The 17,899-nt window shown below is 42.0% G+C and overlaps 1 protein-coding gene across 1 annotated transcript in view; it reads right to left on the bottom strand.

Annotated features, from left to right (window-relative positions):
- POLG (DNA polymerase gamma, catalytic subunit) overlaps nucleotides 1–17,899 on the bottom strand; it is a 91,886-nt gene that overhangs the window by 37,087 nt on the left and 36,900 nt on the right. Inside the window, exons 9-12 of the mRNA XM_040342413.1 lie at nucleotides 16,708–16,856; nucleotides 11,738–11,864; nucleotides 11,299–11,653; nucleotides 9,770–9,856 (exon numbers count right to left, since the gene is read on the bottom strand). Of these exons, the coding sequence (XP_040198347.1) occupies nucleotides 9,770–9,856; nucleotides 11,299–11,653; nucleotides 11,738–11,864; nucleotides 16,708–16,856 (718 nt within the window). The remainder of the gene's footprint in view (nucleotides 1–9,769; nucleotides 9,857–11,298; nucleotides 11,654–11,737; nucleotides 11,865–16,707; nucleotides 16,857–17,899) is intronic.

Here is a 17,899-nt window from a genome sequence, read left to right as displayed (position 1 = left end):
GTGGGGAGCGCGCATTTGTGAGCGGGCATAACGTATCCTATTTACGATACGCCTCCACAACTTTGACAGGCAAGTGCAGTATTCACAAAGCAAAGTTGCGGCGGCGTAGCGTAAATAGGCCGGCGTAAGCCCGCCTAATTCAAATATGGAACATGTGGGCGTGTTTTATGCTAATCTACTGTGACCCCACGTAAATGACGCTTTTTACGAACGGCGCATGCGCCGTCCGTGAAAGTATCCCAGTGCGCATGCTCCAAATTAACCCGCAAAAAGCCAATGCTTTCGACGTGAACGTAAATGACGCACAGCCCTATTCGCGAACGACTTGCGCAAATGATGTAATCGACAGAAAATTCAACGCTGGCCCGACGTCCATACTTAACATTGACTGCGCCTCATATAGCAGGGGTAACTTTACGCCGGAAAAAGCCTAACGTAAACGGCGTATCTGTACTGCGACGGCTGGGCGTACGTTCGTGAATTTGCGTATCTAGCTGATTTACATATTCTATGCGTAAATCAGCGTACACGCCCCTGGCGGCCAGCGTAAATATGCAGTTAAGATACGACGGCGTAGGAGACTTACGCTGGTCATATCTTAGAGAAATTCTGGCGTATCTGATTCTTTAAATCAGGCACCAAGATACGATGGCTCACACTCAGAGATACGACGCGTATCTGGAGATACGCCATCGTATCTCCTACGTGAATCTGGGCCCCTATTTATAGTGGATATAAAAAATAAAAAGTCTACACGCCCCTGTTAAAATGTCAGGTCTCTGTGAAAAAATGAGACAAAGATAAATCATTTCAGAACTTTTTCCACTTGTGACCTATAAACTCAATTGAAAAACAAACCGAAATCTTTTTTTGGGGGGGGGGGGGGATGCATAAGCGTGCACACCCTCTTAACTGAGGACATATTTAGCAATCACATTCAAACTCATGTTAAACAGAAGTCTGTCACACCTGCCATAATTTAAAGTGCCTCTGATTGATCCCAAAGAAAAGTTAAGCTGTTCTATTAGGGTTTCCTGGCATTTTCTTAGACCCCTTTCACACTGCGGCAGTTTTCAGGCGTTTTCATGCCACCCGAGTGCTATCACACTGGGTCAGTGCGCTTGTGGGATGTTAAAGTTCCACAAGCAGCATCTTTGGGGCGGTTTGGGAGCGCCATATACCGCACTCCCGAAACACCCCTGCCCATTGCAATGAATGGGCAGCGTTTCCAAATCGCCTGAAAAGCGATTCTGAAGCGCCACAACAAGGGTGTTTTAAACTCCTTCTTTGGGGTGAAAAGTGCCCCGCTAGCGGGAGAAAAGTGCTGCTTAAACAGCGGTAAAGCGGCGCATTGTTTTATAGAAAGTAAAATTATTATTTATTTATTTTTTAGGTTGTCATTTTTTTTTTTTATGCAATAAAAAAAAAAAATGCAGATGGGTTGACTTGGGTACAATCAGCCTGCCCATACATGGATTGAATCTCAGCAAGTACCGTATTGTCCGGCGTATAAGACGACCTTTTGTACTTAAAAAAAATGCCTCAAAACTCGGGGGTCGTCTTATGCGCCAGTACCTGTCTCAGTCAGACTGCGGGCGTCCATTATTCAAAAGTCGCACCTCCTCCTCGTGCTGTTCCGTGATAGGCGGACCACTCATTTTCCCAGCAGAGCCTCTGTTCAGTGTTCCGTCCTATCACGGATGCCTTCTTATCCTCAGCCTCGGACGAGAGGACATCCGCGATAGGCGGAACACTGAACACAGGCTCTGCTGGGAAAAGGAGTGTTCCGCCTATCACGGAACAGCACGAGGAGGAGGCGCGGCTTATGAATAATGGACGCCCGCAGTCTGACTCTGCATACAGGATAAGGTTGGGAGATTGTCGAGGTATGCAATGGCACAATGAGGTAGGCAATGGCACAGTGAGGCATGTAATGGCACAATGAGGTAGGCAATGGCACAGTGAGGCATGTAATGTAATGGCACAGTGAGGCATGTAATGTAATGGCACAGTGAGGTAGGCAATGGCACAGTGAGGCATGTAATGTAATGGCACAGTGAGGTAGGCAATGGCACAGTGAGGCATGTAATGGCACAGTGAGGCAGGCAATGGCACAGTGAGGCATGTAATGTAATGGCACAGTGAGGTAGGCAATGGCACAGTGAGGCATGTAATGTAATGGCACAGTGAGGCATGTAATGTAATGTAATGGCACAATGAGATTTGAAAAAAGTCTGTTTCTGTCAGTGGTAGTTCCGGCTACCCCTCAGCTTTCAGACAGACTAGTAGGAAGTGGGTCGTCTTATACGGCGAGTATATCCCAAAACCCACATTTTTGCAGGAAAATTAGGGGGTCGTCTTATACGCCGGCAAATACGATACCTGCTGAACTGGATGAATTTTTTTTTTTTTTTTTTTAAACAATAGATTTTTATTGAAAGTATTTACTTAACAGTACAGATTAAAATTGTCACATTAATCCTTAGTAACCAACCGAGTTACCTTGGTTCATGAGATTGTTCTTATAACAATACAGTGCTTGGTAGCCTGTACCAGCCTACCCCTATCGGGTTCAATCTGTAGGCATGGCTAGGCCTCCAATTGAGTTAACTATTTGTGTCTAGAAAATCATAAAGAAACAGAAAATGTATGCATATATATACATATACATATATGTATATATACACATATATACAGAAATTAAATGAACTTAACAAAACTTGCTACACAGATCAATAAAGTAGGTCCAGGATAATACTTTACAGCTGGGGTAAGCATATATCTGACTTTGACGTGTTTCAAACTTGACAATAGATTAAATATTACACTCTTTTAAGTATTTGGATGCTCTAGGATGGGTGATCCAAGCTAACCATTTCTTTCTGAACGTAGTAATGGAATAATTTTTATAAGCCAGCATTAATTCGTATTGGGCCTGAATATTGATTCTAGCTATAACTGTCGATAAGTTGGGTGCGTCTTTGGATTTCCACAGGCTGGTTATAGTGAGTCTTGCTGCTACTAGTGTGTGGAATACAATTGTTCTATATTCTTTAGGATAGATATCCAGATTGATACCTAGTAAAGCTGTGGCTGGGTTTAGTTTATTTAGGATGCCTGTGAGATCTGCTATAAAGGAAGTAATTGAATTCCAGAAGCTATGTAGATTTTTACAGCTCCATAATATGTGTAAAAGGTTTCCTATCTGATCGTTGCATCTCCAACACTCATTAGACGTTGAGGGATAGATTTTCGCTAACTTATATGGGGTCAGGTACCATCTATTTATTATTTTTTGTGCATTGTCCCAGTGTTCAATACATGCTGATGACTTGCTAGCTATATGGATTGCTTTTTTCCATTGGTCCCAGGTAAATTCTTGCTTTAAATCTTTCTCCCACTTAATCATGTGTGCGTTTTTGTTGTCAAATGGGTGGGTAGATAGTAGATCGTAAAAGAGAGATATTCCCTTTATCATTTGTTGATTTTGGCGGGTGAAAAATTGCCATATAATTAAGGGGATTTCTACAGGGTCAGTCGGATTAAACTCTTTTAGTCTGGGGTGTTTCCTCAGTTTGGTTAGAGTGATCTCTTTGTATTGTAAGGGTAGATTTGCGTAAAGATGAAAACCTTCCTTAACCCATTCATCTACAATTAGACGTATTCTACAATAGTTGAGTGCACCTGTCGGTATCATCAATTTTATTTTATTTTGGATATTTTTAGTTTTTGAAAGTATATGTTTCCAAGCTATTAATGTGGATCTGATACTAAGTAAGTTGGGAATGTTAATCTTTGGAAGTATAGCGTAAGCTATTGCTAGGGCATACAGATCATGTCTTTTTGTGACTTGTTTTTCTATGTTTAGCCATAGTTTATCTTCCCTATTGTTGAACCAATATCTCATCTGATCTAATAGGGTTGCATAGTAGTAGTTTTTGATGTCAGGTAGGTTCATCCCTCCTAAAGATTTTCTGGTTGTTAAAATGGAGAATGCCACTCTGGGTTTTTTCCCATTCCATATGCATTTTTTAAGTTTTGTATTCAGTTGTATGAAAAATTTGGCAGGGATTGGGATGGGTAAGCATCTAAAATAGTATAATATTTTAGGGAGGGTTTGCATTTTAAATGCGGCTATTTTCCCCACCCAGGAAAGCTGTGTTTTTTGTATATTTTGTAGGTCTTTGTTGACTACTTCTAAAAGGTTGGGAAAATTAACTTCGTATATTTTGGTTGGTGGGTAGGAGAGTTGTATTCCCAGATAGCTTATTGTGGAGTTGTCCCAGTTGAAGTTATTTTCTTTGCGTAAAGTATTAATTAGCATCATAGGGATGTTCATAGGGAGAGCATAACACTTGTTTTGATTTATTTTGTAATACGACACCTCACCAAATCTTTCTAATAATTTGTGAGCTTCTGGCAGGGAAGAAGTATGGTTAGATAATGTGAGTATAATATCGTCTGCGAATAGCCCTACTTTATGTTCATATCGTCCTATAGTTATACCTTTGATGTCGGGGGTTGATCGTATATACTCTGCAAGTGGTTCTATTGCTAGTGAGAAAATTAATGGGGATAATGGGCAACCCTGTCTGGTTCCGTTAGTAAGGGAGAACGTTTTAGAGATTACACCTGATGTGAATACTTTGGCCGTAGGTTGAGAATATAGTGCCATAATTGCCGAATGGATAAATCCATGAAATCCGAATTTGGCTAGAGTTTTGGAGATGTAGGCCCAGTGCATTCTGTCGAATGCCTTTTCAGCATCTAATGCTAAAAGTACGGAGGGAGTTCGATCAGTGTGAATTTGGTCAATTAAGTTAAGGACTCTTCTAGTGCTGTCTGGTGCTTGTCTCCCCTTAGTAAATCCTACTTGGTCTGGTCCTATTAGGTAGGGGGTAATGTTTATCAATCTGTTGGCCAGGATTTTTGCATAAATTTTTAGGTCAGAATTTAATAATGAAATTGGTCTATAATTGAGAGGGGATGAGGGGTCTTTGCCTTGTTTCGGAATTGTTATTATTATTGCTTCCAATAGTTCTTTGGGAAAAGGTTTAGAGTTAGCTAGATGGTTAAACATGTTAGTTAGATATGGAACTAGAGTTTCTTTAAAGGCTATGTAATATTCCGCTGATAGGCCGTCAGCTCCTGGTGTTTTGTTTTTGGGCAATTCTTTGATTACTTTAAGGGTTTCTTCAGGTGATATTGGTTTATTCAATTGTTCTAAGTCTATAGGGTCAATATTGGGTAGTTTTATATTATCTAGGAATTTTGCTATATTTTCCAGGTTAGGTTGGGGTGTATTGCTCTCCTCTTTTAGATTGTATAGTGACTCATAATATTGTGCAAATGTATCTGCTATTTCTTGAGGGTTGATTACTACTTTACCGGAGGTGTGGTGTGCTAGTTTATGGATTTTATTCTTTATTTGGCGTTGGCGGAGTTGGGAGGCTAGTAGTTTTCCTGCTTTGTTGTTCTGGGAGTAGTAGTTCATTTTCATTCTTTTTAAAATTTTGTCTTGATCTGATATCAGAATGGCTCTCAAATCAGATCTTAGTTGAGTAAGTCGGCGATCTAGGTTAATATCTTGGGATTGTTTTTTGTGTAATTCTTCTAATTTGGTTATTTCTTTTAAGATATTATTTATCGTATTGGTTTTCTTTTTTTTTTCTCTTGTTGCTGTCTGTATAAGGAGGCCTCTAACATAGGCTTTATGTGTACACCATAGAGTAGTGCTATTTATCGGTTCTTTATCATTAATTGCAAAAAATTCTTCCAAGTTTTTTTTCAGAGCCAACAAGTGATTCTCCTGCGAAAGAATATAGGTGTTATTCCTCCATATGTAGCTATTGGAGCAAGATAGCCCTTGGTTGATTTCAAGTGTGATTGGTGCGTGATCGGACCAGGTTATATTGTGGATGTCAGCTTTGACAATCTTTGGCAGGAGAAGCTTGTCGACAATGAAGTGGTCTAATCTAGAATAGGATTTGTGAACCTGTGAAAAAAAAGTGAAGTCCCTTTCTGTTGTGTGCAGGCATCTCCATGTGTCATACATGTCTTCCGAGGTAAAGATGGGAGATAAACCTTTTCTGGAGATAGTTCCTTCCTTGGAGGTGTCCAAAACGGGGTCCATGGGTGCATTGAAATCACCGCAGAGTATAAGAGTTCCTTCCTGTATTTTTCTTGTTTTCTTGAGAACCTTCCGTATAAATTGGTGAGGATTTTTATTGGGAGCATAGATGTTTACAATTGTGTAGATTACATTGTCTATTGAGGCCACCAAAATTATGTATCTGCCTTGATTGTCGGTTATTAGGTTGATCTGCTTGAAAGAGATAGTGTCCTTAATTGCTGTTATCACTCCTTTTTTCTTTTTTTTGCAGCTGGATGTGAAGATATGAGGAAATTTATGATGGTTGAATTTGGGAGTTTTGTTTAATGCGAAATGGGTCTCCTGGATGCACATGATGTCACAATCATATTTTAGGGCATCCGTCCACAGAGCTCTTCTTTTGTAAGGACTGTTAAGTCCTTTCACATTCAGCGAAAAGAGTTTAAGATTCATTGTAGTTACTTGTGCATTTGCTGTAGGTAGTCAAATATGTTTTATACAGATAGTTTGTAAAGGTAATGGTTTTGATGTAGATATATTTTCCTGCCAGTAGATGGCGGTGTTGGACCAAGTATTCAGTATAAGTGATTTTAAAGAAACTAAAAAGTAAAACATAGTCTTGTAACACAAACAGAAGAAAGTAGAAGAAAAAATGAAAGAGTTGCAGGGCAACTCTAGTGTACATTGAACTTGTACTAATTTCCAGGGGGTACAGGGAAATAATACGGGGTAAATTAGTTATTTGGATCCCTGATCTTCAAAGAGAGAAAAGCCTGGACATATAACTTTAGAGGGGTTTTCAGCTCCAGACATTGCAGCATGTCACTATATACAGGGCATATTATTATTTTACCATGTATAGAGGGTTCATCTGTGACTCTTCTGCCAGTCTTGAGACATTTTTCCAGGTGCGGATTTATCTGATATGTTGATGTCATCTTTTGGTAGTATGCCCCATGAGCGTAAGATTTTCAGACCTTGCTCCAAACTGTTGATCGAGTATGAGGTGCCTTTATGGTCTACGAGTATTTTTGTAGGGAATCCCCATTTGTAAATCATGCTGTGATTCCGTAGGATCTTGGTAATTGAGTTAAGGTTTTTGCGTGCTAAGATCGTTGCTTGGGAAAGATCTGCATACAAGATGATACCTGTGTATGGGTCAGGTAGTGGGGAATTTCGTCTTGCGAATTGCATTAGTTGATCTTTCACTTCATAGAAGTGTATTCTGGCTATAACGTCTCTTGGCAATTTTTCTGAGATGTGAGGCGGTTTAGGTAGCCTGTGAGCTCTGTCTATTTCTAGCTCCTGTTGAGGGATTGATGGAATGAATTTTTTAATCATATCCTTAATAAAGCGTTTCAGTTCTGGTGGTTTAACATTTTCGGGTATGCCTCTGAACTTCACGTTGTTGCGTCTGGCGCGATCTTCTAAATCCGCCATTTTCATTTTGAGGCGCTGAACTTCATCTTCTAATTCAAAGTGCGAATCGACCATTTCATTGTGTGCAGATGTGAATTCACCCATTTTATTTTCTACATAGTCCACTCTTTCTCCTAGCGCATCAATTTCCTTTTTAGATTTCTGCATGAAATTTAACATGTCATATTGTAGTGCGCCTCTAAGGGAAATTATCATATCTTTTATGGTAGAATCCAAAATGGGTTGTCCCGCTGTGGGAATTGCATTCAATTTCTCGTCATACGGATTTGTGTCTGATATATATTTATCACCTAGTGAGTGATTATTACCTTCATCAGAAGAAATTCTCCTTCTTTGTTTAAGAGGGCTTGTTAGTTCATTTTCTGCATAAGGGGTGCAATTCCACTGCTGTCCACTGTGTGTCACCTCTTCCTCTACTGAGTCAGCTATGTCGTGTTCTGTGCTGAGATGAGGAGGGGAGGAGACAGCGCCATCTTTAATCCCCTGTGTCCTGGACGGACCGAGGAAATCACTCAGTTTTCGGGGCCCCTCTCTGGTTTTTCGTTTGGCCGACATGTCCACTGCGTTCCTGCTGCTGTCCAGATTCAAGGTATGTCTCCAGGGCTTTATAGTTGCTTTGTGTGTTGCTCAGGGATGTCCGTGATTAGGGAGCTCCCTCACAGTGCAGCCAGCTTGTTCTGCAGCTAGCCACGCCCCCCTGAACTGGATGAATTTTGATCCATGCCTTTAGAATATTGAACAAATGTTCTTAAAACTAAAAATGTCAAACAAAATTCTAATAATGTTTAGCCAGCTTTAGGCCCCTTTCACACTTATACGACTTGTCCCACGATTTGTGATGGCGAAGTAACATGACAAGTCATTTCCCATGATTTCCAATGACAACCATTCATATTAGTACGACTTCAAGTCATTCCGACTTCAAAGTAGTCCCTGCACTACTTTGGTCCGATCTTGATGCCACTTACACAGGCATTCCCTAAAATCGCGGCCACAAAATCACTGTGAAGTCGCAGTAGTGTGAAAGTGGCCTTAGTCTTTTTATTGGGACAGATTACACTGAGCTTGTAGAGAAATGCTTGTGGTCAGGCACGACATCTTCTCCTAAACAAGGCCATACATGAACTAATTTACTGCAACCACGGCTTACTCGATTCCATCATCGGACCCCCCCCCCCGGACCCCCCTTGCGGAGCTTTTGTATTCTGACAGCAGGAGGTATCCCTGCTGTCAGAATTCAATGATGGCTGCCAGCTGCTAAATTTGGCCTGTTCCCGCTGCACCGGCCGAATTTTGATCTGTCGTATATCTAAAAAGGTAAAAGATTATTAAAAACATTATATTTTAGCTATGCTGTGTGAATGGGAACACAAAAGAAAACACATAGTGGGGTTTTCTCAAATTTGACTGCAAAAGTGGAAAAGCCCTTTAAGTTGCTTTAACCCCCTAGAGCTCACTGCTCCATCTCAGGGCATCAGCTAGATGGCAACAAGTTAGACCAAGGGTGTTAAACTCAATTTCATCGTTGGCCACATCAGCAGTATGGGTCCCCTCAAAGGGCCGGTTGTATATACATACTGAGTGGGTTCAGGAGTATGCTATGTACAGAGTTCAGGAGTATGCTATGTACAGAGTGCAGAGTTCAGGAGTATGCTATGTACAGAGTGCAGAGTTCAGGAGTATGCTATGTACAGAGTGCAGAGTTCAGGAGTATGCTATGTACAGAGTTCAGGAGTATGCTATGTACAGAGTGCAGAGTTTAGGAGTATGCTATGTACAGCTACGCATTTCTCTCTCCTACCTGGCCAGTCTCTAGTACCTCCCTGTGGCTCTGCCTTACCTTGCAGGGCGATCGTTCTCTTCCTGGGATTCTGAAGATATTTCCCTGCTGTGCCTCTCTAGCTTCTGAGTTTACAAGTGACAGCAGTAAGTGGGAGCAGAAGGGGAGAGTTGGAGGTGGCGGAATGGAGTTCTGCCACTTTCCGGCTGCACAACTGGGTGTGAGGGCCACATGACAAGGCCTAGCGGGTCTTGTATTTGACATATGTGAGTTAGACTATACATACACTATACATACACACACACAAACCATATTCCCCAAAAAAAACAGACAAATGCTACTATTCCATTATTTTCTCAGACTATTTAACCAATCACACATGTTTTCTTAAAGCAAATCTATAATAGTCGTATGATGAATGGAAGACAGGAACTCACAGTTTTTTTTCTGCTCGTCTTCTTAGACATTGCTGTGGTTATTGTCTCAGGGCCCAGGTCCGTCTCTAGCCGACTGAGTTCCTCCACCTGAAAAATGAGACCTCAAATGTTCACTCACAAGCCTTTCCTTTCTTTTTTTTTTCCACCTCAGAGAACACTACCGGAGACATAATCAATTTTGCGTTCATACGCTGTCTCCATCCTGGTTCGCATCATTGTAGGAAATTGCTTTTTTTGTTTTGTTTGTTGTATCAATATATAGGTATAGACATACTAAGCCTATATGGCCATAGAATAGAAAAATACAACTAGTGCAAAAGTTTACATAGTACTTAAAAGAGCCCCTACCCAAATCCACTAACCCAAGTCCCCCCCCCCCCCCCCCCCCCGTACCCAAGCCCTCCCCCTTCTCTCCGAACTTCAGTCTCTTAACTTATCAGCTTTTACTAAAATGCGCTTCCTGCTCTATACCACCTTAACTAGATAACTCTGTGATGACTTATAATCGACCCAATCCTGCCATTTCAGTTTAAATCCCCCTTCACCTTCCTCCCCCATAAACTTGAGCTGTTCAATATAATAGATGTCATTTATTTTACCAAGACAATTCCTCATTGTTGGGCTCTCAGGATCTTTCCACTGTTTAGGGATCAAGCTCTTTGCTGCATTCAAGATAAGGGGAGCAAGGTTCTCATATATTGTTTACTAGTCATGTTTGTCCCATGGAACAAGCACACCCACGGGTCGACTGCTATTTTAATTCCTGTAATTTCCTTGATTACTGATACAACCTTGTGCCAATATATATTGATTTTGGGGCACGTCCACCAGGGGTGTGACATGGTACCAGGTTCCCTACAGCCCCTCCAGCAGAATCTGGGAAGTCTCCCCTTGGAATCGGTGTGCAATATCCGGGGTGATATACCATTGTGACAGACATTTAAAATTCATTTCTATCAACCCACAGTTAGTTGATGTGATGTGCACCATCTTCAATATTTTCCCAAAATCTTTCTCAGTATCCCCTGTTGCCAACTCCTCATCCCATTTTTTAATATACGGAGGTGGTCCCTTATTTTTTAATCCCGACAGTATTTTATAAATCTGTGAGATCCCGCATCTTCCGTTTGGCTCTAAACACATACGCTCTAGTGGGAGCAAATTTCCCTGTCCTTTCAATTGCACATGTTATCAATCATATTAGAAATACAACAAGCAGCTGAAAGATTCAGTCCCATTCATTTGTTCACTAAATATTTTAAATAATAAGGTTTTTGTCACAAGATTTTTGTTACTCGCTGTTACTGTAGGTGGCAAAGCAGTGACTGTGAACATCCAATCAGAGACATACCGGTCAGGATGTGTGCTTCAGCAGAAGACTACTGGTACAGTGGACTATTTGCTTTTTGTGAATGAATGCAAAGCATTCTCTGATTGGACAAGGTGGAGAGGTGGTAAAACCTTCCAGGACTGAAGTGGTTAACTCAGATCACCAAGCCATAGAACAAATGCATTATCTATTACTTCACCTTTTGCCAGATGCTGCTGTCTTCTGTTAGCAAGAATCCTTCATTAACCGAGGAATCCTGAGTGTCGGCATGCGCTTTAGCTTTATTCTTGTATTCTGTGTATAAATCTTCAATCGCTTCGTATGGGCAAACAGCAGAACCAGCAAAATTATCATCCTCTTCTTGGTTGGCAAACGGATTGTCCTTCCGGCCTGGAACAAGATAGCCCCAGCCATGCTTCTCCGAGAAATGCAGAGGAAAGCCGTCCCAAGTCAAACGCATTAGTTTAGGAGTTAATCGCATCTGAAGGCTGATAAGGTTTGGACCAGGCAGCCAATCAGGATCTTCCAGTTTAGGACAAAGCTTACGATACCAGCTACATGAACAAACAGAACTCTTCAGAACAGTTTCCATTTACAAACAACTTTACATAACCAGCTTGTCTTTATATTCCTCTTACCCTGGATGCCCCGGCATGTGTTGGCTTCGCTTTGGTAAGGATGGCAAAGTCTTCTCTATGATCCTCTCCAAGTACAGTTTACCAGGAGGAGGATGCAATTCTTCCTCTTCACTAGGAGGACCAGGATCTAGAGGCAGAAAAAAAAAACAACGAATATTTACCTGAGTAGGTTAGGTGCCTTTAGTGAGTGGTGGAGGTGTGGTATTGAGCGCCTAGCTCAACTGTACTCTGCTACAACACTAAAATCCTTCCAAGAGCTGAAAGATATATATTCTCTACCAAACGTTTTACCAGTACTTGCAAATTGCCCTAAATGCCCAGTTTAAGGAAGTACCTCTGCAGTGGAGTAGGATGTGACGGGAGTCACTTTGGGCAGGGAGCTTATGGAACCCAGCTTACCTAGGAGAGCACTTGAATCTACTTGTTCAGCTTCCCCGTCCCCTCCTTAAAGCGGAGGTTCACCCTAAAAACATGTATATACCATTACATTCAGCATACTTCCGACATGTACAGTATGCCGTTTTTTTTTGCTGTACATACCGTATTATTGTTCTTTTCCACCCGGCTTCTGGGTTCTCACTCCCGCGGGAGTAGGCATTTTTATGCAGCGGCGCAATGTCACCTGGGACCTAGCCCACATGATTGACGTGCTTGGTAAAAACTTCCCCCCGGCGGATAAGGCGCGTCACGAGTTTCCAAAAATAGCCGAACTGGGAGTCGGCGCTATACAGCGCCTGCGCACAGACTAGGAGCCGTGTAGAGCTAAAATGCACAGGCGCCATATAGAGCCGACTCCCAGTTCGGCTATTTTCGGAACTTGCGACGCGCCTTATCGGCCGGGGGGAAGTTTTTATCAAGCACGTCAATCATGTGGGCCAAGTCCCAGGTGACATTGCGCCGCTGCATAGGAACGCCTACTCCCGCGGGAGTGAGAACCCGGAAGCCTGGTGGAAAAGAACAATAATATGGTATGTACAGCGAAAAAAACAAAAAAACAAACAGCATACTGTACATGTCGGAAGTATGCTGAATTTAATGGTATATACATGTTTTTAGGGTGAACCTCCGCTTTAAACTACCCTGTGTCTATTAATTTGCACTTATCAGACTCAATGTACAACCACACAGGAATATTGTGTGTATGTATGTATGTATGTATGTATGTATGTATGTATGTATGTATGTATGTATGTATATATATATATATATATATATATATATATATATATATATATATATATGTATGTATGTATGTATGTATATATATATATATATATATATATATATATATATATATATATATATATATATATAGTCTCCAATACTGTTGTAGAATTTTTACTAGATCATTCGAGGTAGGGCTGTATGCCATTGTTCTATTGTGTCTGTCTGCCTTGGGAGAAAAGTATTATGGGATATATATATATATATATATATATATATATATATATATATATATATGTGTGTACGTGGATTAGCTGTACGGAGGGGGGGGGGATTCCTCCAACAGCTGATAGGACAGTCTACTGATGAGAAGTTTGAATATTCCAGTGTGGTTGTACAGTGAGTCTGACTAGTGCAGATCAGACTGGCATTTTCGGTCACCCTGTGCCCCTAATAGACACAGTGTGACTTACACATACAGTAGGAGGGGCCGTGGGAGCTGGACAAGGAGATTACAGTGCTCTCCAAGGTAAGCTGGGTTCCACAAGCCCCCTGCCCAAAGTGACTCCCGTCACACAGGGCACCACTGCTACACTCCCTGGCTTTTGCAACATCCAATACGGGTCTGATTTTGGATCTTCATAACAGTCTACGTCTGGCAGGTTTAGACTGGAAAATTACAGAGGATCCGGAAAGTATTCACAGCGCTTCACCTTTTCCACATGTGGTTATGTTACAGCCTTATTTCAAAATGGATTGAATTCATTATTTTCCTCAAAATTCTACAAACAATACCCCATAATGACAATGTGAAAGAATTTTGTTTGAAATCTTTGCAAATATATTAAAAAAAATAAAAAAAAAGACATGTGCATAGGTATTCACGGCCTTTGCCATGACACTCAAAATTGAGCTTGTGTGCATCCTGTTCCCACTGACCTTCCTAGAGATGTTTTTACAACTTGATTGGAGTCCACCTGAGCTAAATTCAGTTGATTGGACATGATTTGAAAAGGCACACACCTGTCTATATAAGGTCCCACAGTTAAAAGTGCATGTCAGAGCACAAACCAAGCCATGAAGTCCAAGGAATTGTCTGTAAACCTCAGAAATAGGATTTTATCAAAGCACAGATCTGGGGAAAGGGAACAGAAACATTCCTGTAGCATTAAAGGTCCCAATGAGAACAAATGGAAGAAGTTTGGAACCACCAGGTTACTACTTAGAGCGCCTGGCCAAACTAAGCAATTGGGGGAGAAGGGTCTTAGTCAGGGAGGTGACCAAGAACCCGATGGTCACTCTGACAGAGCTCCAGCATTTCTCTGTGGAGAGGGGAGAACCTTCCAGAAGAATAACCATCTCTGCAGCACTCCACCAATCAGGCCTCTATGGCAGATTGGCCAGACGGAAGCCACTCCTCAGTAAAAGGCACGTGACAGGCCGTCTGGAGTTTGCCAAAAGGCACCTGAAGGACTCTCAGACCATGAGAACCAAAATTCTCTGGTCTAATGAAACAAAGATTGAACTCTTTGGCCTGAATGGCAAGCGTCATGTCTGGAGGAAACCAAGCACCACTCATCACCTGGCCAATACCATCCCTACAGTGAAGCATGGTGGTGGCAGCATCATGCTGTGGGGATGTTTTTCAGTGGCAGATACTGGTAGACTAGTTAGGATTGAGGGAAAGATGAATGTAGCAATGTACAAAAACAGCCTTGCTAAAAATCTGCTCCAGAGCGCTCTGGACTTCACACTGGGGCAAAAATCATCTTCCAACAGGACAACGACCCTAAGCACACAACCAAGATAACAAAGGAGTGGCTACAGGACAACTCTGTGAATGTCCTTGAGTGGCCCAGCCAGAGCCCAGACTTGAACCTGATTGAACATCTCTGGAGAGATCTGAAAATAGCTGTGCACAAACGCTCCTCATCCAACCTGATGGAGCTTGAGAGATCCTGTAAAGAAGAATGGGAGAAACTGCCCAGAAATAGGTGTGCCAAGCTTGTATCATCATACTCAAAAAGACTTGAGGCTGTTATTGGTGCCAAAAGGGGCTTCAACAAAGTATTGAGCAAAGCCTGTGAATACTTATGTACATGGGATTTATTTTCATTTTTAATAAATTTGCAAAGATTTCAAACAAAATTTGTTCACATTGTCATTATGGGGCCGCAGTTTGGAGACCACAGATCTATTACATCGTTTTGTTTTGCATGAACTGGTATAGTGCTCTGACAAGAGCTTCCACATCAACATCTGGGTTCCAGACCTCTTCCATTTTGAGGCCTTGAGGTTGGACAGAAGGGAGGGTGGGTGGTTCAGAGGATAGTTTTGCTACTTGCATGTAGCGATGTGATTTTTTTTCTATACGTCTTATTTTTTGTAAAGGTGATATACAATTTTACATTTTTTTCCCCCAAAATAAAACGGATTTGATTCAAGAAAAAAAAAAAAGAATATTTAAGTATGAATTGAAATCTTCTTTAGAGAAGCCTATCCTGCCTCGACCTAACAATTGTACTTTTAATTTTCCTATTAACCCCCCCCCCACAATTATTACCCTTTGACCCTCCGTTTTAGATTATGTGCGCTAATGAGCAGGGCCCTCTCATTCCTCTTGTATTGAATTGTATTGTAACTGTACTGTCTGCATTCATGTTGTAAAACGCTCTTCAAACTGTTGACGCTATATACCGTATTTTCCAAAATGCATCCAAAGTCGGGGGTCGTCTTATACGCCGGTGATAGTCTCCGGCTGCTGCGAGCGTCCACGATTTAAAAGCCGCTCCTTCTCAGACTGTCCTGTGATAGGCGGAACACAAATTTTCCCAGCAGCGCCTCTGTTCTGTGTTGCTCCTATCACGGATACCTTCTCATCCTCGGACAAGAGGACGTTCGTGATAGGCGGAACACTGAACAGAGGCCCTGCTGGGAAAATTTGTGTTCCGCCTATCACAGCACAGTCTGAGGAGAAGGCGCGGCTTTTAAATCATGGAAGCCCGCAGCCTGACGGAGACGGTCATCGGCCTGGAAGCCAGAATCTGCAAAACGTGATACAGTGGGGGGCAAGTGATGGCACAGTGGGGGCAAGTGATGGCACAGTGGGGGCAAGTGATGGCACAGTGGGGGGCAAGTGATGGCACAGTGGGGGGCAAGTGATGGCACAGTGGGGGGCAAGTGATGGCACAGTGGGGGGCAAGTGATGGCACAGTGGGGGGCAAGTGATGTCACAGTGGGGGGCAAGTGGTGGGGGCAAGTGATGGCACAGTGGAGGCAAGTGATGGCACAGTGGGGGCAAGTGATGGCACAGTGGGGGCAAGTGATGGCACAGTGGGGGCAAGTGATGGCACAGTGAGGCATGTAATGTAATGGCACAGTGATATTTGAAAAAAGCCTGTTTCTGTCAGCGGTTGTTCTGGCTACCCCTCAGCTTCCAGAAAGACTAGTAGGAAGGGGGTAGTCTTATATGGCGAGTATATCCCAAAACCAACATTTTTCCTGGAAAATTAGGGGGTCGTCTTATACGCCCAGTCGTCTTACACGCCGGCAAATACGGTAAATTCTTTATAATAATAATAATAATAATAATAATCTTTTATATAGGAAATGTTTTGAAATTGAGTGGAAGGGGTGGGGATCAAGAGTAAGAAAAAATATATATACAAAAGAACCAGATACATCTCACCATTCAATAGTCCACAACTCGTATTTTGTAAGAGAATTGTGCATCTTAGCTACAGACCACTAACTAGATGGAGCTGGCTTATAAAGAGGATATAGATGTGTTTGAGTTGCCGTCTTACCTTCCTCGGAATCTGAGTGATTTGTGGATACTGCGGAATGCTCCGAGGATGACTTTACTTCTTTCTGCTTTTTGCTAACTTTCACCTTCTTTTGTTTGAATTCTTGGACATCCCATTCTAAATCCCAAAGCCAAGGGTCAGTTTTGTACCTGAAAACAAATGTACATATCAAGTACACACATGGCATCGACAGCACTGAAGGCAAGACGGGTTATAACCCCAACCATTTTTTTTTTTTTTGCCATCCTATGCATTAAAGGTGAAAAAAACATCCGATGGTACCCCCCCGAGCCCCCGTTTTACTTACCTGACCGTTCGAAATTCCCGGGCACGTTCATGTGATGTTCTTGGTTTCCCAGCCTGCCCGTTGATTGACTAGGCTGGGCGGATTGATAGCAGCTCGCTCGCATGAAGGTAGAAAGCTTTTGCGAGAAGGAGCTGAGACAGCCGCAGAGGGACCCCAGAAGACCAAGATTCTGGGACACTCTGTGCAAAACGAGCTGCACAGTGGAGGTAAGTATAACATGTTTGTTATTTTAAAAAAAATACAAATTTTGACTTTAGTGTTCCTTTGAGGTAATTCATTTACCTAACCCCCCCCCCCCCCAGGTCACCACAACTAGTGTCCTCCTTGGAAGATTTCCCCTCTATTACTGTTCTGGGGACAACCCAAATTTTGGGATTTTCTCACTCCTTTCACATTTGGCGATAACGGTCAACAGGACAAACAGAGGTAGAATCTCCCTAACAGGGGCAGAGGTAACCATATCAAATCAATTTCCACTATGACTAAAACAAAAAAAGAAATACCTTTAGCTATACTTTAAGCTTTGAAAATCTGATTGGTTGACATGCTTGATATTCTGGCTTCTCCAGTTTTATATAAATTCCCCTCCCTTTATATATAAATTCCCCTCCCTTTATATAAATTCCCCTCTCTTTAGTTTGGGACATGTAGAAGCATGTGAGTCATTCCATGTGACAGGCAATAGTAAAAATAGAGAACAAATCAGCGCAATGGATAAATGATGACCCTATTACTATATAGCAGCTGAACACCAGGGTCAACAATCAAAATCCCTAAGATAAATATAAAACAGATGGTGCAGCGCTAAAATTCCAGTCCACATATCAATTAACACGAATCATCCATGTGATCTTCAGTGTGGACCTATGAATGAATACATACATG

Source organism: Rana temporaria, chromosome 3 (assembly GCF_905171775.1).
Source record: "Rana temporaria chromosome 3, aRanTem1.1, whole genome shotgun sequence".
NCBI lineage: Eukaryota > Metazoa > Chordata > Amphibia > Anura > Ranidae > Rana > Rana temporaria.
The sequence above is the reverse complement of the archived record's forward strand: the minus strand, read 5'-3'. Positions and strand labels throughout refer to the sequence as shown.